At 33.4% G+C, this 24054-nt stretch overlaps 2 protein-coding genes across 12 annotated transcripts; both read left to right on the top strand.

Moving 5' to 3' along the window:
* The first annotated feature begins 4663 nt into the window (after nt 1–4663).
* LOC142505651 (floral homeotic protein APETALA 2-like) lies at nt 4664–12909 on the top strand. Of its 11 annotated transcripts, none has more exons than XM_075618724.1 (7): nt 4664–5710; nt 5824–5849; nt 6027–6057; nt 10610–10845; nt 11287–11432; nt 11772–11863; nt 11986–12017. In XM_075618724.1, exons 1-5 carry the CDS (start codon nt 5190–5192, stop codon nt 11367–11369), a joined length of 897 nt encoding a protein of 298 aa, XP_075474839.1. In that variant the 5' UTR covers nt 4664–5189; the 3' UTR covers nt 11370–11432; nt 11772–11863; nt 11986–12017. The 11 variants fall into 11 exon arrangements, with proteins under 11 accessions (XP_075474839.1, XP_075474837.1, XP_075474838.1 ...); XM_075618722.1 differs by lacking the exon at nt 11986–12017 and adding an exon at nt 11582–11626; XM_075618723.1 differs by lacking the exon at nt 11986–12017 and adding an exon at nt 11582–11626 and having other exon boundaries at nt 11759–11863.
* Nucleotides 12910–16992: 4083 nt separating this feature from the next.
* On the top strand, nt 16993–23632 carry LOC142506168 (nicotinate phosphoribosyltransferase 2-like). Its single transcript, XM_075619331.1, is given in 16 exon segments — nt 16993–17291; nt 17626–17773; nt 18025–18144; nt 18293–18427; nt 18514–18575; nt 19182–19257; nt 19753–19809; nt 19811–19855; nt 20465–20581; nt 21119–21177; nt 21397–21571; nt 21645–21779; nt 21851–21949; nt 22163–22271; nt 23090–23202; nt 23305–23632. Coding segments are annotated over 16 exon segments (1698 nt in total). The 5' UTR covers nt 16993–17121; the 3' UTR covers nt 23383–23632.
* Nucleotides 23633–24054: the final 422 nt, after the last annotated feature.

The following is a 24054-nucleotide window of genomic DNA, read 5'->3' as shown; positions in this document are numbered from 1 at the left end:
AAGATAAACGAACCAAGTTCAAGCTCTACAATATTCGGCTCGTTAGCTCGTGAACATGTTCGTTAGTAAATTCATAAGTAATATCTTAGATGAAAAATAATAATTTTGATATTTAATTTATTGATTTAACACATTAATTATGAAGTATATAGAAAAATCTATTAAATTTATTTATTATAATAAATTGACAAATTTTAATAAGAATATTATTTTTTTTCTAAATGTATAATTTATTTTTAATGAATACTTAAATGTATAATTCATATTTATTGAGCTCGTTTAGGTTCGATAAAAGTTTGAATAAGCTCGTGAGCCATGATTATATTTGTTAAATAAAGCTCGAGCTTGGCTCGATTATAAACAAGCAAGCAAGCTCAAACATTCAAGAGTTTGGCTCGACTCGATTACATCCCTATTGTCCCTGATCATCGTGTAAAAAAAAAAAAATCAAAAGAACACAAGTAAAAAAAAAAATTGTTAGATTCAGTCACAGTCCTAGCGCTTCGTCCTATTTTTGAAATTAATTTTCTAACGACTAATTAAATGAAACTATAAAAATGTAAATCTATTTTATCTATTACTTCTATAAAAGAGCCAATCTTTTTAATTCTGAATGGATATTAGGTCTTTTTATTCTCGGTATGTGTTTTTTGTATGGATTTGGCGAAGGTTTTTTTTTAATTTTTTTTGATTTTTTATTTATATTTATTATACATATTTGTATTTAAATTATAAATATTATTTAAATAATAGTATAATATTTATTTTATTATTTTAATAATTAAATATTTAATCATAAAAATTATAAAATAATAATTGTTGATTTTTAATTAATATAATTTAATACAAATACAAAAAATTAATATAACAATACAATTCATAACTAAATTAAAAAAAGATAATCGAAATATAAATGCAACTTGAAACACATAATTCAAATACAAATGTATTAATACAAAGACAATAATCGTAAGGAAAATACATTTAGAAGATAAACAAACTAGATAATCAATAATCCGATAAATTTGATCCGAATCCTCCAAAATCACCCAATATTTTCCAAATGTGTCAATTAATAATATATTAAATAAAATATAATAAATAAATTATAAACATAAATATTATTATTTAAATTTATTAATAATAAAACATTAGTCATATTAAAAATATATTAAATAAAATATAATAATTAATATATGTAAAATAAAAAGAATATTTCGAGAATATTCTTTTTGGAGTAAGATTTGAAGTAAATGAGCTGGAGATTAATGTTGTATTTGGTGCATAAATCGAACTATTTTAGTGTAAAATTTGCATCAAAATAGAATATTGATGTTTTGTTGACAATAATTCTTATTTTGTTTTATTTATGTGCTTGTCCATTTAAGTAAAGATGTCCGTCGGTTGTATTTATAATGAGAGAATTATTTCGAGCACTTGAAGTTTAAAATCAATAAGTTAATGATAAAAAATATTTTTAAAAAATAGTTTCTTTTCCTGAAATCAAAATAAAATAGTCAAATCTTAAATAGAAAATCATAAGTGCAATTTTAAAAATTCATGAATAGGATGAATACATATTTTCCTTTTCATTTTCATGGATTTTTTTGTCATGGTTATTCTAATTTTCAATGGATGCATATTAAAGATTAAAATTTGGTTTTTAATTGAAAATAAATTATTCTAGAGAATTCTTATATAATATTTTCCTAAATTAATTACTATTATAGTTGAAAGTTTATACATATTTTAATTTTCGAAATCGTTGAGAATTTTTAATTTATTTTAATAAGAAGAATAATTTTTGTTTATATTGTGGCAACATATTTCTATATGTGAACAAAATCATACAGTTATTTTGATATTTCTTTCATTAATTAAGAATAAAAATTAATATCAATTGTGATTTTATTTTTTATTCTTAGTATTTAATAAATAATAATCATCCAATTGAGGTTAATCTCCCTTGATTTTGTGAATATAGACGGTAGAAGATGGAAAAACTCGATTTTTCTTAATATGACATTTGATTTATTTATATTAGATTTGCGGATGTAGACGTGGTTTTCATACAAGCATTTTGTGATTCCACGTGAAAGGGAATACATTTCTATTTTTGATTTTTTATTTAAAAATATGAGACTTCAGTTTGCTCTTTAGTTCAAGGTGCTCGACATCAATAATTTATAATTGTTTTTCGTATTATACAATTTTTTTAATTGTATAATATTTAGTTCAAGGTACATGCACAATATTTGGTGATACGAAAAGATAATTCTAAAGGAGAATTTCTCTCCTCTTTTTTTCCACGTGAGGAAGAAACATGTTATCACGAGCTTCCTGTGTAATTTTCGAAGGTATATAAAGATAATTCAAAAAGAGAAATTTTTTTTGGAAAGGCATATAATGAAGTTGAAATCAAGTTCGTTGCTTCGGACCTGTCAAAAAAATCTATACAAATCTGAATTAAATATAAATCGTTCTTATTTGCATTAAATTGAAAAAAATTAAAATAGACAATCAAGGTAGATAAACTGTGAGATGCTCTTTTATTGAAATATGTCGGTTTCCTTGTGTCCTAAATTTATACTCTGTTTTTTTTATGATGATTAAACTTCAATAAAGGCTTCATTCAGGTGTTTCAGATGTGAATCATTCTATTTGCAAGTGATGATTAAACTTCAATAAAGGCTTCATTCAGGTGTTTCAGATGTGATCATTCTATTTGCAAGTGATGATTAAACTTCAATAAAGGCTTCATTCAGGTGTTTCAGATGTGATCATTCTATTTGCAAGTGTTTTGTTCCAACGTTTTATAATCTTCTGCTTTTGAATTTGAATCTTTATGTTATGTTTAGATTAATGAATTTTAAATCCATTGATTTCACAATCTTTGACTTACTTGGTTAGATAAAATTCAAGTTGATCAGTTCATATGAAATTTTGTAATTTCAAAAAATTTCATAAAAAATAATTAGGTAAGTTTATATGAAACTGGAAATAATTATAATAGAAAAATGTGTCTGAGAAGAATATATTGGTTGTACTTGAGTAACTTTTTTTTCAATGATATTTTGGAAAATATCTATAACTAAAATAATATCGATAACTAAAATAATTAATTTCAAAATAATATGAATAAATAAAATATATATTTTAACGTGTAAGTAATATATAATATAATTAATTGTAATTATATTTTTTGTTAAAACTATGAGAGGAGATTAATATAAAACCTAAAATAAAAATATAATTATTTATTACGAAGTGAGATTGTATTCATTTGTAACATTATTACTGTAGAGTAAGGGTGTGTTTGATTGAGTGGATTAAATAAGGATAGATTAATAGTCAAATATTTATCGTTAAAATTTTAAGTTGTTTTAATAATCATTTTGACCCGGTTTAAGATCTAATTTTATGGATAATTATTTGATTAATAAAATTAGATCTTAAATCGGATCAAAATGATTATTAAAATATCTTAAAATTTTAATGATAAATATTTGACTATTAATCTATTTTTATTTAATCCTCTCAACCAAACACATCCTTTAAAGAGGCAATGAACAACACGCGCTGAAATGTGCGGGCGGGTGGAAGCATGAGATTGATAAAGACGAGGTATGTGAGGTCAGCATCATTTTTGTAATCGTTTTCCAATTTCGTCCTTTGTTTCCCATTTCTTTGTTCTGAAACCAAACCCTCCGCCCCCCGTTGTCCCACAAATGCCCTCAATTCCCCAATTATTTTATTTTTTAGAATTTCTGATTTAGAGGGTTTACTTGAGAATGAATCAACTATCCATCTGTAGCAATTTGGTGAAAAATAAATGTTGCTAATAATGGCAATGGAGTAACAAGTGATCAAAGTTGTGTCAGTGATGTATCACTACAACAAAAATGGCTTTTCGCAACGCGCAAATTCGCTTTCCGCGGCGCACATTGCACGCTGCAAAGTTTCAAGCTGTTGAAAGTTCAAGATTATCCGCAGCGTACATGTGCACAATGTTAATATTATTATCAACGGCGTGCATATGTACGCCGTTAATACTACTATCCGCAGCGTGCATTGTACGCCATTAATAGTCAAAAAACATCTAAATATTAGCGACGATTTTTGACAAAACCGTCGCTAATTAGCGACGGTTTAAACCGAAGACAGTCGTCGCTAAAGTAGCGACGGTGTTTAACCCGTCGCTAAATTAACGACGGTATTTAAATTTAACGACGGTTACAAAACCGTCGCTCCATGTCGCGGCAGTTTAAAAACCGTCGCTAAAGTTTGCTTAAAAATAAAAAAAATTTACTATTAGTGAAGTTGTGTGGAAGAAAGTGGAACGAAAATCGGATATTTATAGACAATTTGCGGCTATTAGCGACGATTCTCCATCAAACCGTCGCTATATAATCGTCGCTGATTTACTGCTATTCGCGACGGTTTGGAAGGAAACCTCACTCAAGTAGCTAGCTAGGTTATACAATGTCAAAAATGATACGAACTCCTCTTCTGATCTAATTCTAAATTTGAAGGGGAGGTAAACCAAAGGTAGTAAAAAAACAGGCACATCTTTATATACAAATAACCCCATTGAGAAAAAGAGAATGGTTAAATGAACTAACAGCTGCAGACATGTATATATAAATAAGGAAATATTTTAGAAAACAATGCCTTAAGTATTTATGGCTTGATTGAATGATGAAAGAGGATTCCCCCACAAGGTTTTGTATCATATTTCAGGCCATTCGATCCATTTAATTTTAAAACCAAAAAAAGAGAAGTCAGCCCGCGCATATATGATCCGATTCAAAGCACCGCAGAGGCTAGGACAGGGGAGCTGCTAACTAGCTACGTACCTAGAGGGAGATTTATGGAGAAGAGAAGGAGATCTACCTATTTCAACTGGTGAAATTAACTGTCTATGATCGTAGGTTTTTCATGTGAATTCTTCCGAAATACGTACAACTTGCGGTTTAATGGACGCAGTGTCGTAATATATATACATGTGGGCATAATTGATCAGATGATCGTGGAGTAGCATCTCTAGTTTTCTGCTGATTCGAGATTCTTTTTTTGGAAAATATATTTTGGTTCTTTGAGAGCTTTGTTTTAAGTTTGTCGAAGTGAGAAATTGAATTGAAGCTTAAATCTTGTTCTGGTGTCTTTTAATCTTTCTTGAGGGTTTAAGAATGTGGGATCTCAACGATTCACCGGATCAAAGAAGGTACGATGTATCAGACGAGTGTTCGGACGAGAAGGGCAAACGGCTCGGATCCGCCTCGAATTCAAGTTCATCGGCGGTGGGTATGGAGGACGGTTCAGAAGAAGAAGATAAAGCAGCAGCAGGAAGAGGTCGAATTAGGAAGAAAAGCAGCAAGATTTTTGGTTTTCTTGTGGAAGACGAAACGGGTCCGTGCTCGTCGGAGAGTGAACTTCCCGTGACACGACAGTTTTTTCCGGTGGATGAGTCGGAGATGGGGAATTTACCAGCTCCAAATTTTCCCAGTTCCCACTGGATGGGAGTTCAGTTCCGCCAGTCTGATCCCCATGGCGGCGCCAGCGGAGGAGGAAATGGAGCTACATTAGGGAAATCGGCGGCAGGGGCTGTGAAACCTCGAAGGAAAAACCGGCGCGGACCGAGATCCCGGAGCTCTCAATATCGCGGCGTCACGTTTTACCGGAGAACTGGCCGCTGGGAGTCACATATATGGTTTGTCGACTAAACGATCAAAATTAAGTTTTCGTTTATTTTTTGAAAAAAACAAACACACACACTCACACATCCATAATTCTTAATTTAACTGCTTTGTCTGTCTAATTCAGGGACTGTGGGAAGCAAGTTTATTTAGGTCTGTTCTTTTCTTTCCTAAACTTGCAACATGATCAATATATATATATATATATATATATATATATATATATATTTAAAAAAGAATAAAAAATTCATGTCATTTATTTTGGATTGTTTTCATGAGATTCTTGATTTAAAAGTATTCGAGTACCTACTTACATTTTACTAAAACCAGGTGGTTTTGTTGCGGCTCATGTTGCAGCCCGGTAAGCTTCCAAGAATCCTACTTTAATGTTCATAAATTTGTTGCTAACTAGCTAACGTCGGTTAAGATTTAAATTCTTGAAATGTAAGAAAAATGGAATAATTCCAAATAATAAATATAACTTTGAAGAAATTGAGATAGAAAAAACTCTTATTCATACCGATTACATACACGTTACAAGTATATATAGAGATACCTTTAGTCAATCTCCATCACACGTAATTAGCCTAGGAATATGGAAATACAATCATCAGTTCCTACTAATAAGCCTATACAAAAATATACTCTAATTTCCTTCACTAATGTAGCAAGACATATATACACAGAGTATTCTTTAATGCTAATATTCTTCTATGCTTCAATACTCCCCCTCAAGCTGGATCCAAAAGATTGATGGATCCAAGCTTGCTCAAGAGCCTGTGGAACTGAGTAGTCGTCAATACTTTGGTGAACACATCGGCTAGTTGGTCATTAGAACGCACATATTGAGTGTTGATTAATTTTGATTGAACTTGTTGACGAATGTAGTGACAGTCCACTTCAATATGTTTGGTTCTTTCATGGAACACGGGATTAGAGGCAATGTGCATAGCGGCCTGATTATCACAAAAAAGTTTCATAGGAATGGAGGTAGGACAGCCTAGATCAGAAAGAAGGCTGTTGAGCCAGACAAGCTCACAGGCTGCAGAAGCCATCGCACGATACTCGGCTTCAGCGCTAGATCGAGCAACCACATGTTGTTTTTTACTCTTCCAAGACACCAAATTACCGCCAACAAACATGCAATAACCAGTGGTAGAACGACGATCGAGTGCATTACCAGCCCAATCAGAATCGGTATATCCCATAATATTAGTGTGACCATTACGAGTCATGACTATTCCCCGACCAATCGTTCCTTTTAGATACCGTAAGATACGTTTTATCATGCCTAGATGTTGAATGGTTGGGGCATGCATATGTTGACTAACAAGACTAACTGCAAACGTAATGTCCGGTCTCGTGATAGTCAAGTAGATGAGCTTTCCCACAAGTTTCTGATAGTAACTTGGTGAGTCAAGGGCCTTTTCAGTAGAGGCAAGCCTCAATTTGCTATCAAGAGGAGTAGCAACGGGTTTGGTGTGTAACATATCAGCATCTTGAAGTAAGTCTAAAATGTATTTGCGCTGGTTAAGGAATAGTCCTTTGCTGGAGGTCGCCATTTCAATTCCAAGAAAGTACTTCAATGAACCAAGATCCTTGATTGGAAATATATGCTGAAGTTTTGTTTTGAACTGAGCAATAGAATCATTATTATTCCCGGTAATGATTAAGTCATCCACGTAGATCAATACCATAAGTTTATCCACTGAACCAAGTAGTACATAAAGAGATGAATCAGCTGAGCTCCTTTTAAAACCAAGAGCTTCAAGGGCAGTGCTCAACTTGGCATGCCACGCACGGGAACTTTGTTTCAAGCCATAAATAGATTTATGGAGTTTACAGACTAAGTTTGGATTTCCACTTTGAGGATGCCCGGGAGGAAGCTTCATAAACACATCTTCCTCGAGATCACCATGCAAGAATGCATTTTTTACATCCATCTGAAACAAGGACCACCCGTTATTGATAGCAACCGATAAAAGAACTCGTACTGTGGTCATCTTGGCAACGGGTGCGAAAGTTTCCTTGTAATCAACACCAAATTTCTGGGTGAAGCCTTGAGCAACAAGGCGTGCTTTATGTCTATCAAGAGATCCATCGGAATTGAATTTCCTTTTAAAAACCCAACGACTACCAACTGCATGTTTTCCTGGAGGGAGAGGCATTATAGTCCAAGTTTTGTTCTCAACAAGAGCAGTTAATTCTTCTTGCATAGCTTTCTGCCAAACAGCCTGGGATTTGGCTTCGTGGAAGTTCCTTGGTTCAGGAACGTTGGATATAGCTGTAAGGAAAGCAGTATGCAGAGGTGAAAGTCGTTGGTAGGACATAAAATTAGTGACAGGGTACCTGACTGTTTGAGCAATATAATCTGCCAGTTTTGTTGGAGGGTGACGTATCCGCGGAGGATTACGCCGGGAAAAAATTGGTTCACCTTGTGTATTGGGAAGAACTTGCTCGGGTGATCCTGTAACAGTTTCCTTAGAAGGAACACTAGAGATATCCAAGCCATTATCACAGTGTTCTGAAATAGCTTGGCTAGGATGTGAATCTTGAGCAGATTGATGACCATAATCAGTGCTAGGCAAGGGATTGGAGGCGACAAAGTATGGAATTTGTTCAGCAAAGCGGACATCTCTAGTCACATATAACTTCTTGGAGAGAACGTCATAACATTTGTATCCCTTTTGTGTTTGAGAATAACCAAGAAATATGCACTTAACAGCTCGAGGATCAAGTTTGTCACGGTGAGCAGTTGAGACATGTGCAAAACAAGTGCATCCAAAAATTTTGAGATGAGACAAGTCTGGTGCTTTGCCCTGCAATACTTCAAGTGGACATTTAAAATCCAGCACTCGACTGGGTAAGCGATTCACAAGATAGGTAGCAGTGAGGATTCCATGCGACCAAAAATGTTTTGGAACATTCATTTGAAGCATTATGGCTCGAGTTTTCTCAAGCAAGTCACGATTTTTACGTTCGGCAATCTCATTTTGTTGAGGTGTGTTGACACAACTAGTCTGATGTAAAATCCCATTAGAACTTAAATAGTTTGACATGTTATGAGACATATATTCTGTGCCATTGTCAGATCGAAAAGTTTTAATTTGAGCTGAAAATTGAGTGGTAACCAACATGTGAAAGTCTTTAAAGAACTCAAAAACTTCACCAATCATCTCCTTGGTGACGAGGTCCTGAAAGATGACCTTGTAAGGAGTAAATATAACCTCACAATTGAGTGAGGATGTCAATTTTTGAACAGAAAGCAACTGAAATGGAAAGGATGGAACATATAGAACATCAGACTCTATGGTATCTGAAACAAGTTTAATTTTGCCCTTACCCTTTACAGGAGCACCATTCCCATTTGCTACAGATACTAGAGAAGGTGTGGAGAAAGAATGAAAATCATAAATACGGGTTAAATTATTTGACATGTGATCTGTGGCACCAGAATCTATGACCCATACATCATGCAAACTGTTGATTTCGAAAACAGTCTGAATACCTTGGTTGGTGTCAGGATTTGCATCAGCTGAAAAACCAGTAAAATGGCTAAGAGGTGCTGCTGGTTGATCTTTTTCTTGATTAATGGCTCCTCCTTGAACAGCTCCCTGACCATGCCTGTCTTGTAAATAATTGGCGAAATCATTAAGTAAAGCAACAGGATTAGAGGAAAAAGATTCAATGGAATGTGTAGCCACATGAGCCTTATGGTCAGGAATTCGTTTTTGATATCCTCCGCCTTTCTGGTCTTTGGAGAATTTTGGCTTCAACTCTGGGTGAAGAATCCAGCAACGATTAATCGAGTGACCAACAACATGGCAATGCTGACATTTGAGATCAGGACGTTTGCCCTTATAAGACTTTTCTTCAGAGGATGAGCGAGTAATATAGGCACGAACATCCGAAGGACTGGGATTGATAGCACGCGGCATGACTTTCCGGCGTACTTCTTCACGTTGAATGGTCGCGCAAATATTCTTGAAGGAAGGTAAATCAGTATTCATTAGAATATGACTCCTTAGATCCTCAAAATCAGGACTAAGACTGGCCAATAGCTGAAAAATGCGATCCTCCTCTGTTCTCTTCCGCAAAATAGTTGCATCAATTGTAGGTGGTCTATAAATCTCTAACTCGTTCCACAAACTCTTCAGACTCCCCAGCAAACTTACGAATGGCTTCCCATCTTGATGAAGATTTGCAATCTCCCTGTGAATTTGGAAGATCCTGGCAGAATTGTTTTGGTTGCCATACATGTCACGTACAACATTCCAAAGATCCAAGGCAGAGTCTGAATAGCTGAAAATTTCTGCAAGATCCCGCTCCATCGAGTTAAGAATCCATCACATAACCTGTTGATCCTTTGACAGCCAAGCCTGATACTCTGGCGAACTGGATTCAGGAGATTTGAGAGTCCCATTAATGAATCCCAATCTTGATCTACCACCAAGAGCAATGGTAATTGCTCTAGACCATGGAAGGTAATTGAATTCATTTAGCAACACATAACTTAATTTTTGAGAGGTGTTGACATCACCATCACCAATATCCTTCGTCCCTCCAGTTGCAACAATGGCTTCTGCCATAACAATAATTAAAAAAATTTAAGCAGCGTACAATGATCACCGCTCTGATACCATGAAGAAATTGAGATAGAAAAAACTCTTATTCATACCGATTACATACACGTTACAAGTATATATAGAGATACCTTTAGTCAATCTCCATCACACGTAATTAGCCTAGGAATATGGAAATACAATCATCAGTTCCTACTAATAAGCCTATACAAAAATATACTCTAATTTCCCCCACTAATGTAGCAAGACATATATACACTGAGTATTTTTTAATGCTATTCTTTAATGCTAATATTCTTCTATGCTTCAATAAACTTGCACGGATTGCAGTGCATATGATAGGGCAGCCATTAAGTTCCGCGGAGCGGAAGCAGACATAAACTTTAGTATTGATGATTATGAAGAAGACTTGAAACAGGCAAGTCTTTTGTATGACAATCAAAGAGAGAGAGAGAGACAAAAAGCGTGTGCGTGTGTTGTTGTGTTTCGATCTTCGTCTTATCTCGCAGTGTTTTTCGTTATCTCCAACAGTGGTTTTCTAATGACTGGCCACCCACAAAATTCAAGTAAACGAAATGTTTAAAACGGGTTTAAAATTTTGCAACGGTGTAAAAAAATAGTGCGATAGAATCTCTTTTTTTAATTTTTTTTAAAGAACATGTTTTGTACAACCACACTTCATATTATATCACACCATGACATTACAACGAACTTTACTATGTCATATATTGCGACCCATTTCATAATATATAACGCTAAATGCGCTGAATGATTTGAAAAAAACACACACACACACATATTATATATATATATATATATATATATATATACACGTGTATCTTCTTGACTTTTTTTTTTATCTAGATTCACGAGATATTTGTCGGATATGTAAGTATAATATTAACTTGTGGAGCCATACTTGTTTGAAATAAAGGTGACAATTAATTTATAATTTGTGGAATGAGAGGGAGAGGGAAAAATATATTATTCCATGTCACGTCTTTCAGATGAGCAACCTGACAAAGGAAGAATTCGTGCATGCATTGAGAAGACAAAGCACTGGTTTTCCGAGGGGCAGTTCCCAGTATAGAGGTGTTACTTTCCATAAATGTGGACGATGGGAAGCCAGAATGGGCCAATTTTTAGGCAAAAAGTAACCCCTCTCTCTCTCTCTCTCTCTCTCTCTCTATATATATATATATATATATATAATTTAACCTTTAGTTATTCACATGTATTCATCATTACAACATTAATTAGTTCACTCTTCATTAAATTTAATGGGGTGAAAATATTATACAGGTATCTTTATTTAGGTCTTTTTGACAGAGAAATTGAAGCTGCCAGGTGGGGTTAATTTGTTTAATTTAATTAACTATTGCTAATTTTAATTTCTCATCTTGTGTATGTACTATATATAAATGTATACTAAATCATCTTATAATTATGTTAAGAACTTTAATATTAATTAATTTCTAGTGACTTATCGTAGGGCACATGATAGAGCTGCCATTAAGTGTCATGGAAAGGAAGCTATTACCAACTTTGATGCCAGCATTTATGATAATGAACTTGAAGGAGCAGGTATAATTTAATTGAACGAATCAAATTTGATTATTCAATGGAAAGATATGTTTCATAAGGTTTAAAATTCTGAAAATTACATTGCATGCGCGTATAATCTGAGTCTTCGAGCATTAACACAGCAGACCATAATCTTGACCTGAGATTAGGAAATTCGTCAGCTTCAAAGCCAAGCAATCGGGAATGTAGGGACAGAGATCATCAGCTTCCCCCTAATTCCTTGCAATTTGATTTTGCTAGGAGACGCCGGTTATCGAATCCTGAGGTATGTGTGTAAAACGGGGGGAATTGAATATTTATGCTTATATTATATTTTAACCAAATCCATCTCGGCGATATTCTTGGATCCGTTCTTGATCATGAGAAAGTTTTGCGAGGAAAAATCTTGTTCTTTAAAATATATATCCAAATCTTCACGCCAACTAAATATTGTACTCCCGCACTCATCCTAGTATCATTTTCATGGTGAAGCAACAGCTTCATTTTCAACCCCGTATGACGAATGCAAATGATCCCGGAAGAAGAAATGGAAACAACTTGGTGGAGCAAACCCGGCAAGATAACAAATTCGGGAAACCATTCGAAACGTTTTCCACTCCACGTATCTCTCAGAATCGCGTAAGTTTTCCAACTCCAATTCTCTGAGAAAATAAAATTTTCGATTATTTCCAGTTTCCAATATCTTTTAAAAAAACATTTGACAGATTAATCAGTTTCCTCCGGGAATCAGCATCCATGGCGGAAGAGCAGGAGGAGAATTTGCAGCTTCAAACGGTCAGCAATGGCAAATGAATAATAATTTATTTGCTGGTGCTGCAGCATCATCAGGATTCCCACAGTCGCGGAACATGATACAAATGACACCTCCAAACTGGCTTCAGATTAATGGAATACATCCCTACGTGAGACCCAATTAACTAACTTTTTCGAATATTCAAACTGTTTTTTGATGTGCCACTTTCGTTTCTGGATGCAAGGAGAATCGATCAGTATTTTTCTTTTCTTTCTTATAATATATCAGAAATAGTTGATTTTCACCTTATAATATCGAGTTCAAAGTAATGGGCAAGAGTCACCTTTTGCATCACTAAAAAAAATAAAAATCCTTTTTTTTAAAAAAAAAAAGAGGTCAAATTAATAGTAATTTAATAAAATAGTTGATATTTCAATATTTTTAATTTTTATTGTGTTATTAATAACCTTTTTAACCCCTTTTACATCATTAATATTTATTGTGTTCTTCGATACTAATATCATTAATAATAATAACAATGCTGATGATGATTTTTCTTAATAATTAAGAAAAAAACTCAAATTAATAACATTCAAATCTCGTTCATGATCTAACTTATCAACTCATGATAATTACGTGGTTTTATCTTCTTTTATTTATTTAAATCATGAATTACAAAAGTTTGTATTGTTAAGTAATTAATATTTATATATGTAATTTAATTAATATTGTATCGATATTCTTTAAGTAAATTTGAAAATTTTTTTGGTCAATTCAATCGATAAATGATTTGATTCACACCAGATCATGAATGATGATAACAAATCCGGTCCACATCGTTACACTTTACAGATTATTTGAAGTGAGGATCACGATGAATAAGACGAAAATTTAATGTACACGAAACCCTTGACCGGAAAAAACGTGGATTGAGAGATGCGAAAGAAATCCTCGCCGCACCACACCCGGTTGCCATCCTAGTTGGAAGGCAATTTTGCACGTTCAGAAATTAAAGAGGGTAAGGCATAAACAGTACTTACATTAATTTTATTTCCTATAAAATAATTAGGTGAGATTTCAACTCGAGGTAGAGGAAAAGGACAATAATTCATCGATTGAAATAACTTATTTTGCATTTGCATTATTTCTATTGGGTCATTGTTATTTATTCGCAGTTACATACAGCTGCATTATATTTATTGTTAAAATTTCCATATATATCCTCCAATGATCACATGCTGATCTTTTTGTGACTAATATTTTTTAATAGTTTCAAACTATTGAAATCAATATTTTTGGCCAATTAAATCTGAAATTTATGAATACAATAAAGATGCAACTGAAGAAGCCCCAAAGTACACCCAGTTCGTATGAGTGGTCCGGACACTGCTGCCACCGCCCCCCAAAAAATTATTGTTAAAATCAAAACCAAAATTGTAGGTATCATATAAATATATTATTTTTTGTTCCAAACATTTTCTTACTCGATGATGTTAAAAATAGAGCCATGTACAGTAGTACCACGTGCTCACATAATTTCATTACTCGAAGAAAATAAATATTTTAAAAAAAACACGTGGGCTTTAATTTTAGATAAAAATAAGAAAAAAATTGGAGAAAAATGAGAAGAAAGTGTGATATTTACTAATAATCACATAAAATCAAGATGACATAAAATAACAAATTACGCAGGGTAAAATTGGAAATAAAATTAAGTATAGTTGGGTGCAAGATTTTGCGCTCAATATTTCGAAATGGTCCAGAGAGTGATAAATCGCATGAGCTTGTTTTCCATTTACACGTATGGATTTGGATCATCTGATATGGCTGAAAATACAGCATCAGTGCTGTGTTATTTTTACACGAGATGATATCACTATTTTTTAAATTTATCTGACACTGTGGGAGATCCATCAAATGATCAGCTGAACATCTCGTATGCTGTGTTTTCATCTACAGTAGAAGATTACTATTTTTAAAGAAGAGATGAAGACGATGATAAATATTTGAATTCCGTGAGTTCGGGTTCAAAGAAGTGGAGATAAGGCGTGGACGTTGATGACAAACTCGTCTCATTGTCATCCATGTTGAGATAGAAATTGATAAGGCTCTTCCAGGTAAGTGAATTGATGGTAATTATATATTTATTTTTCTTTAAAACGGTAATATCTTATCTTTTTTACCTTCATATTTTATGCATATATATATATATATATGTTCAATTTTATTATAGAAAATTGTTATTGTTATTTGAACTTTATGTCAAATGAGATAAAAAAAAAGTATATAATACTTTTTATAATAATATTTAAATATATTTATTATATTATATTAATAATCTTAAATAGTTATAAAAATATTAATATTTATTAATTATAATTTTTTTTGCGGGGGTATTAATTATATTTATTATTTACATAACATAATATTTCGTGCGCAAAAGTTAAATATTAGTAGGAGATAAAACGACAGATGACGGGAAAGAATAGTCAAAACGGGGGACCTTTACACTGCGCAAACACCTCTCTCTCCTAATAACCATCTTTGTACCACACTTATTACTATTATTATTATTATTATTATTATTATATAGTAAATATATATATTTAGTTTTAAATTTTTTTAATACACCGAAAAGCTTCAAAAGAAACAAAAAAATGGATTTTGCAAATTTTTTTTTCTTCCAAATGTTTTTAATTTCAAATTTTTTTTTTGTCCTTGTAGGGAATGTAAGATTTTGTGGTCACATGGAGTATCGTTGTACCATATTATATATGACATTATAACCTAAAATATAATATTTATTAGTGTATCGACGCATAGCTTGTATAATATTTTTATAATTTATTTGATTTATATTTAAATGTAAATCAAAATATAATTATAAGAAATAGTGATGACTAAATTGTAATTTAATATATGATTTAAAAATAAATAGAAAAAATAAATGATATAAAATCAAAGTAGGAATTGAACATACAATTTGATGCTTATATAATTATTAAAACAGACTATGATACGAAATATTAGTTACTTTAAATGTTTAAAACTTAATAATATATATATATATATATAAATATATTTGGCCGCCATATATAATAATAGTTATTTTGCACACGCGATGAATGTGTGTACAGTCTTTTTTATCATTATCGATGGACTAAAGTGAAATTTGACAAATTATGGAGGGACTAAATTGATATTAGAATTTTTTAAATAAAAAATAAAAATAAAAGTGTGTGTTGAATTTTTTTAAAAAAAAACAAAAAACAAAAGTGTAATATTAGTATTATATAAGGATAAAATTGGAAGAAAAAATTGATATCATTCTTAGGTGGTTACTATCATGCCCTCAATCTTAATAAGATAGAATAGATTTTACACCCGTTAACAGATCAAAGATGTAGGCATGTGTTGATTTCAGCAGTGGCCCAAATATGTAGGGTAAGAGCCCACCTTTAACAGGCCCCCATTTAGCTTCAATTTTTTGGAGTGAGTTGGATACAATGAGAACCAATTGTCGTTTAAGATTTGATAACTCTAAAATCCGAATCTCATTTTTTTTAAAATCGTATCTATATATATTTATATATATACCCTTTAAACAATTTTATGATTATTCGTTTATTAGCTTGATAATTTATAATCAGCAGACATAAATAAAATAAAACAAAACTTCATTTAGTTGTGGTAATAGGTACTTGGGATGAGACCTTATGGTTTGTTATTAAATAAATTTAAATATTTATGAAGCACGCACATACGTATACATAAGAGATCATGTTACAACCCGCAATGTTATGGTTCGGTTTGCATTTGGCGGACAATCTCCGGGTTAACGTACTAATCTACAAATCTTACTAGTCGTACTAGTGCAATATACTCACACAAAAAATAATGATAAAATGAATTGAACACATTATAATTAGATTAGATCTTTTGTGAGACGATCTCACGAATCTTTATCTTTGAAACGGGTCAACCCTATCGATATTCACAATAAAAAATAATACTCTTAGCATAAAAAGTAATACTTTTCATGGATGACCCAAATAAGATATCCGTCTAATAAAATACGATCCGTGAAACCGTCTCACACAAGTTTTTGTCTTATAATTAATCAAACATTCAAATATTCTATATATTCGAACGACGTGTTAGAATATATCATAGTTAGCTTTCAAGGTTAGATTAATCATTTTACTCTTTTTGTATTTATCCTAGCTGTATAAACATATTTTTTTTGTATTTTTTATTCAATTTAATAACAATGTAGCTTGAGTTTTTCGCTCACTCTATATTTCTTTCACGACTGACGTGTCGAAGTTCTCTCTTGTAAATAAAAAAGTATAAATGGTTATGACGTGTACGGTTCGTGTTGTTCCTCGTATTTCTAACAGTCTCTCTGTATATATGTTTTGATGATTGTATTTTCATTCAGTTATTCAACAACCCTTCGATTATAACGGTCGAAAGCATATATATATACTCGATTGTTTTGGATTATTCTTGATAGTAACAAAAAATGGCGGCGGCGGCCGTGTATGTGGCGAATGGATCGAATGAGGAAAACAAGCGTGCCGGCGGCGTCGACTGGCCGTCCAATCCAATGGTGACGCCTCTGTTGACGGATCTATATCAGTTCACCATGGCCTACGCTTACTGGAAAGCCGGCAAGCACCAGGAACGTGCCGTGTAATACTCTTCTTCTTCTTCTGCTATTGACTAATTCATTTTATCGAGACGGACTAGTGTGAACTTCAGATGGAAACATTATTCTTGTAAAAACTATATGTGAGATTTGACGTGGAAGAACCGGCAGATTTGTGTTGTTTTTAGTTCATGCTTATATATGTTTTTGTCATCTTGAATTTAGACTCTCGTAATTTTATCTTTCCTATTTACTAAATCACAAAAAAACACCTCTTGAGAAGAGTTTGCACGATAGAAAAGAACCCCAAAAAAAGATCAAAATTTTGCTCTCTTTTGTGTTCAAAGAGTTCTCATTCGTATCAATTCTTTTCTTCAGGTTTGACCTGTATTTCCGAAGAAACCCTTTCGGCGGTGAATATACAGTTTTTGCTGGCCTAGAAGAGTGCATAAAGTTAATTGCTAACTTTAGATTTACAGAGGATGACATTTCTTTTATCCGATCATCCTTGCCTCCATCGTGTGAGGTATACGATTTTCTTGAATTTATCTCTGAGTTTTAACTATTTGGTAACATTATGTTATGTTGATTCTCCAACATAAAGTTCCTTTGTATAGCATCATGTAGTTTTAGTTGTAACGAATCTTCTGTTCCATCACTATTTACTTTCTCTAAAATTCTGACCTTTAGTTAGGAAATGGAATTTATAATTCAAACTCACATTCCTTAATGATCTCTATCGTATAGATGTGTCTGACTTTCATTGTTTTGCTTTAGGTTGGATTCTTTGATTACCTTCGAAACATAGATTGTTCCGATGTGGAGCTATACGCTGTTTCGGAAGGATTTGTTGTTTTTCCAAAAATACCGTTGGTGAGGATCGAAGGGCCTGTTGCTGTAAGTTTTAGGCAATTATTTTTAAATAATCTTATTCAGTGAAAATTCGATTTACATTGTGATTCATTCTAGTATCGCATCAATCAGCATCTTCTCAAGTTCGGTTTTTCCTAATTTTCTAACTAATCTATTACCTTCACCTTCCAAGGTCGTTCAACTGCTCGAAACCGCACTTGTAAATCTTATAAACTATGCATCTTTAGTTGCTACAAATGCTGCAAGGCATCGTTTTGTTGCCGGGAAATCCAAACTTCTCATTGAATATGGCCTGCGACGGGCACAGGTTTCATTAATTGTCCAAATTGTTTCATTTCAAAGTGCTGATCTTTGTCATAGTGTGGAATGCTAGTAGTTCTCACATTCATGCAGGGTCCTGATGGTGGCGTAGGAGCATCAAAATATTGCTACATGGGCGGATTTGATGCCACAAGGTGATTTTTACTAAAACATTGATTCATATTTCCATTATTAACATTCATATGCATCCATTGATCATGTATTCAAGGTGATAAATGCATCTAGCGGTGCGTATTATACCTATTAATGAAACCTGCACCGAGGCACTGAGTTATACTTGTTGTTTTTATGTTCAAACTAATTATGTTTGTGAAAATCAACACGACATATCAACCAGAACATCTGATGCTATCTAGTGATTTGTTCTTATTCATTATAATTTGCTGTTTGTTAAAAATATTTGGCAAAAGTTATCTTTCACGCTATGGAATAAGTTTTCATCTTGACCTTGGACTCGAGATAAACTTACTGAATACGTCAAATAATAATGCGCCACCGAAACATAATGATTAAGTTTGAATCATCTACTACTGAATAGTCTTCCATAGCCAGCCATTCGAAACTCACTGCATAAATGTGGAGTATGTACCTATCCTTCTCATCAACTTAAGACAGAAATGCAATAGTCATGAACTAATTAGTTAAACTAATCAACACATCTCCTTTTAGCCTTTTTTCTTTAAAAAAAATCTGGAACTCATTAATTATGCTAATCTACTTTTGCTGTTGCATTCTAACAGCAATGTTACTGCTGGAAAATTATATGGAATCCCACTCAGAGGAACACTTTCCCATGCCTTTGTCAGCTCCTTTTTGGTAATTCCTAAAATACTCATCTTAAATGTTCATGTTTTGGCTGGAAACAGTTAACTCCAGATTATTTACAATATGGGAACAATTTTTCCTTTGGTTGTGCAATATACTAAGCATCATACTCAATATTTGGAAGAGCAGCTTTGTTTTATCGTATTATGTGTCACTCACGTTCTAGCAATTCACTCTTCTCTGAGCCATGTGCATTTAGAATCAATTTCGATACAGAAACCATACATTAATTTTTTCGAATAATAAAAGCATAAACTGCTTTAATATTCGAATGTAATAGAGAAAATAATTCACTTACATTTTGTTGACTTAAAGAAAATGCTTTTTATGCCATTTTTTAAAAGATCTTCTCGTGCAAATGCATTTTCTGTGAACCCTCATCTACACCTCAAAGATTGGTAATCTGTTATGGCTATTTAAACTTGTTTTGGCTCTGTGCTCCTAGCACAATTACATCTGTCATTTGACTGAATCAAGTAACGGCAGAGTCCTGATGAGATCTCCAAGAAATCACTCCATAGCTACGATGGCTCAAATGTATGTCCAAGATTTTGTTAGTTTAGCGCAAGCGTGGTTAAATAAACTAAAGGTGCAGTGGATTTCTCCTTGTTTCTTTGCTATATGCTTTATTTTTTCTTTACTCAATATTGAATCTGCGTCCATGTCCATGTCTTTACCTCTCTGCATTTTGTTAATATGAAAAAACTCATAGATCCACTGACCTTGTCCATCTTCACCAAACGATTTTAAATCTTTATAACCTCTGTGCAAATAAGCTCATAATGAACACGCCCAAAGTGACATTTTGACTCTTACCATCAATATTGTATGGCATGGCATGAAAGTAAGTTCTCTGACCATGCATGAAGCTGATACAATACAGCTTCAGCCACCTGGGGATTGATTTACTCTGCTGGAACTGTGGGAGTTAAAAATCCTGAAAAATTGGTCTCGAAATGTTGTTACAGATATCATGTACAATTGTTGCTTATTATGCCATAACTTATCTTGGGGACGGAATCAGAATTTTAGTTTAGGTATCCTCCAAGGTTTCACTGTTGAAAAATCCATCACGCTTTTATGTATCGGAGGGGCCATAACACTGTCTTGTACTCAATTCAGTTAACAGCTCAAGCTGTGGAGGATCGGTTATAGGCTGAGTTATTATGTTCACTGATTTGATGTTTTCTTTGTACAGCGGTCACATATATTAGGTGGAATTTTTTTTGAAACAAATCGAAGTGAGTTAGCTGCTTTCACCTCATATGCGCTTGCCTTTCCCAAAAACTTTGTGGCCCTCGTCGACACATATGATGTAAGTATCTCCACAACCATTCAGGCTATTTGTGCAACAAAACCTGTTGCATTAATTTTTTGTGTTAGGAGCTTGCATTTTACTAGGACCACCCAATTCTTGTTGAATGTTTGATTTATGTATTAATTTCATAAAAAAAAAACGATTCTATCATATGAATAAGTTGCAAAAAAATCAGTTTTACAACTATTACAGAAGTTCTTATGAGTAATGATGGTCACTCTGCTGTATTTGACTTGACATCAACTCAAGGCTACCCAACGGATGTATTATGAGACCTCTGCCATACAAATTTAGCGGCAAACATTTTAATCAAAATTGAACATCATGAGATAAAGTGACTTGAAAATTCGATAATCAATACCAGTTTTTCTTGGAATTCCTCCTATATCCGCTGTATTTTTGTTCTTTCTCCTTGAGGTTTTTATTATGTAAATTTTGGATTTTTTATTGGAACATGCAATTTCCATCTCCATTTCACTTTTTTCTCTCTGCATACATTGATGTTTATTTTGAGCAATTCGATGTTTTGAACAGGTTATGAAAAGTGGTATTCCTAATTTTTGTGCAGTTGCTCTTGCTCTAAATGATTTGGGGTACGTCCAAGAGGCTAATCCTTTTTCCTGTATTTTAACTCTGTGACTGCAGTCATGTATAATGAACTGTGTCTCCATTTGGGTTCACCTTGATGACAGACCGATCAGGACATCTAAATGATAATATTTCGTTGGAGTCCCCCAAGCTAATACTACTGGGCTTATCAGGCCATGGATCTGTTTTCATTTTAATACCTTCATTTTTAAATTTTTTTGTAGATACAAGGCACTAGGTATCCGATTGGATTCTGGTGATCTTGCCTACCTTTCTCGTGAATCTAGATTGATCTTTCAGGCCATCGAGAAGGAATTAAGAGTGCCAAATTTTGGAAAAGTTACAATCACAGCCAGTAATGATCTTAATGAAGAAACTATAGATGCTTTAAACAAACAGGTGAAGGAGACCGACAATAAAATTTGTAGAGCTTTTACATATTTCGCTTTTCCAATATTTCTCTTTTCCCCAGGGTCACGAAGTTGATTTATTTGGAATTGGCACTCATTTGGTTACTTGCTATGCTCAACCTGCTCTTGGTGTTGTTTTCAAGCTGGTTGAAATAAACAACCAGCCTCGCATCAAAATTTCGGAAGACATTTCAAAGGTTTGATTGGTTCATGTGATATTTTGTGATGCTTTTATTGTGGACAATTTTTCGCAATCCTTTGGTTTCAGGTCTCCATCCCATGCAAAAAACGATGCTACAGATTGTATGGGAAAGAAGGTTACCCTCTTGTCGACATTATGACAAAGGAAAATGAACCGCCTCCAAAGGTATTATTCTTCAAAATTTCCACCTTTTCTTTTAAAAAATTATGGTTACTCTCTATATTTCTTGTCAATGTTTAACAATATTAGTAACATTAGTGCTGGTAACTGTTGTTGTAAAAAGTAGTTTGGTGAAAAAAAAAAAGAAAAATCTGTTTGGAGTTGTGTCAGTTATCCTGAAAGAAGTTGGATTATAGATTTATCCTTTTCGATATGCAGGTGGGTGAACGAATTTTATGTCGCCATCCATTTACTGAATCCAAGAGAGCATATGTTGTTCCACAGCGTGTAGAGGAGCTAATGAAGTGCTTTTGGCCTGGCAGATCAGGTAAGATTTTCTAGTTTCTTGATTTACATCTGCTACAACACTCTCATCTCAATGGAGTTGCCCTGCTTTTGCACGTGCATGGCAATTTCATTCCATCATTGCAACTTTAGTTCAATAAGTATTCATGGACGCATGTGTTGAAAGAGACGGCCTAGTGATATTTGAGAAAAAATAAATTAATGAACATCAAGTAATTCTAGTTTATTTGCCCAACAACATATCACAAAAGGCAATTCCAAGGGAATTCACCATGCGTGAAGTTGAAAAATCTGTGCTTTCTGCTAGTGTTATTATCCGCTAAGTTGTATCAGGTAATTTTCCAAAATCGAGCTGGGTAGGCTCCAGGAAAAAACGAACGACGGAGGAAGGGGAACAGATACTTGGAGAGATTTCTAGAATCCCTGATAATGGTCGTCTTGCATTGTTGGCATGCTTCTCTCATCGGCTCTAGTACTAGACCTAATATTGTCCTAGTCGTGAATCATTCATGGCCTTTTTGAAGTTGAATTTCCTTACGGGCCTAGGCACAAGATTTACTAGAAATAGAGAGTCCTTCGTAATCTCATTTCTGCAGCTTTTCAATTCCAAGTTGCACTAATCTGCCGGTCACTTTAATGTGTACATGATGCATAAATGATAGTTTTGGGCTGGAGAACGGAAACTGGAAAATCGATCCCTTAGTCTGTCTCTTCTCTGTCCCTCTTGGCCATGGTGTTTGGCATAAACTCATGTTGTTTCACGAAGAAACCTAACCCAATCTGTCCATTTGTCATGATGTATATAATATGACCAGTTTCTGTGTGGAAACAAATATGCAGGAAAAGATAGAGAAGAGTTGCTACCAATTAAACAGATTAGAGAACAGTGTATGAAACAACTGGAACAGATGCGACCAGACCACATGCGAAGATTGAATCCGACACCTTACAAGGTAACAACCTCGAATCACACATATTACTCTCCTCGGAAAATTAGATATCGTCGTTTCTGTTTCATGCTTTTTCACTGGTTTATAGCATTTTGTTATGAGCAGGTTAGTGTAAGCGCAAAGTTATATGACTTCATTCATTTTTTGTGGCTCAATGAAGCTCCAGTTGGAGAGTTGCAGTAAATTTGGCAAGGATTGGTAGTAGAAGATTAATTGCTTGTCAAACTGATCAATATTCCAGTTTGCGACCTGGTCAGTGGTCACTTGTGTTTTACATTCTTGTTAAATTAATTCAAGATTATATATATACTAGCACAAAGTACGTGTGATGCACGTTTACATCGATTAACTAGCTCTATCATCTTCACTTGTCCAATGTTTGTATTTGATGGGTAAAAAACTCCCTCTAATGCACCACTCCTAGCTTTAGGCTCACGTACTACTTCGTCAAAAATAAAACCTCATTGAAACTCTGTGTTGTTCTAAATAGATTTAAAAAAAAAATCGAAATATATGTAATATATTTTTTCATCAGAATTTCGAATTTGTCCTTTTACTAATGCAAAGGCATGCTGGGAGGACCAGGAAATAATAGAAACGGATCGACGACACTTTCTTTTATTTTAGAGCAGATCAGACACACGAGGCATTTGCATAACAAATCAAATTCAAGTAATATATTTATTTAATAATTTACTATACAACGCTCAGAAAATCAAAATAATAAAGTTGTTATAGGTTTATTATTATACAAATCAATATGCATAGAAGTTTATTTATATTTAAAATAGACTTTTTGTAAAGTTTTAAAAGTTAAAGGGTGTTCAACCTTCACTTTTAAAATTCTGCGAAATT

This window comes from Primulina tabacum, chromosome 10 (assembly GCF_025594145.1).
Source record: "Primulina tabacum isolate GXHZ01 chromosome 10, ASM2559414v2, whole genome shotgun sequence".
In the NCBI taxonomy this organism is placed as follows: Eukaryota; Viridiplantae; Streptophyta; class Magnoliopsida; order Lamiales; family Gesneriaceae; genus Primulina; species Primulina tabacum.
The sequence above is the reverse complement of the archived record's forward strand: the minus strand, read 5'-3'. Positions and strand labels throughout refer to the sequence as shown.

What these genes read in the sequence shown, in the direction of transcription:
- LOC142505651 (XM_075618724.1), top strand. Translation starts at nt 5,190, where the DNA reads ATGTGGGATCTCAACGATTCACCGGATCAAAGAAGGTACGATGTATCA. An exon ending in TGGGAAGCAAGTTTATTTAG is followed by an intron (nt 5,850 to 6,026) that starts GTCTGTTCTTTT and finishes TACTAAAACCAG; the next exon opens with GTGGTTTTGTTGCGGCTCAT. An exon ending in GCGGCTCATGTTGCAGCCCG is followed by an intron (nt 6,058 to 10,609) that starts GTAAGCTTCCAA and finishes CACGGATTGCAG; the next exon opens with TGCATATGATAGGGCAGCCA.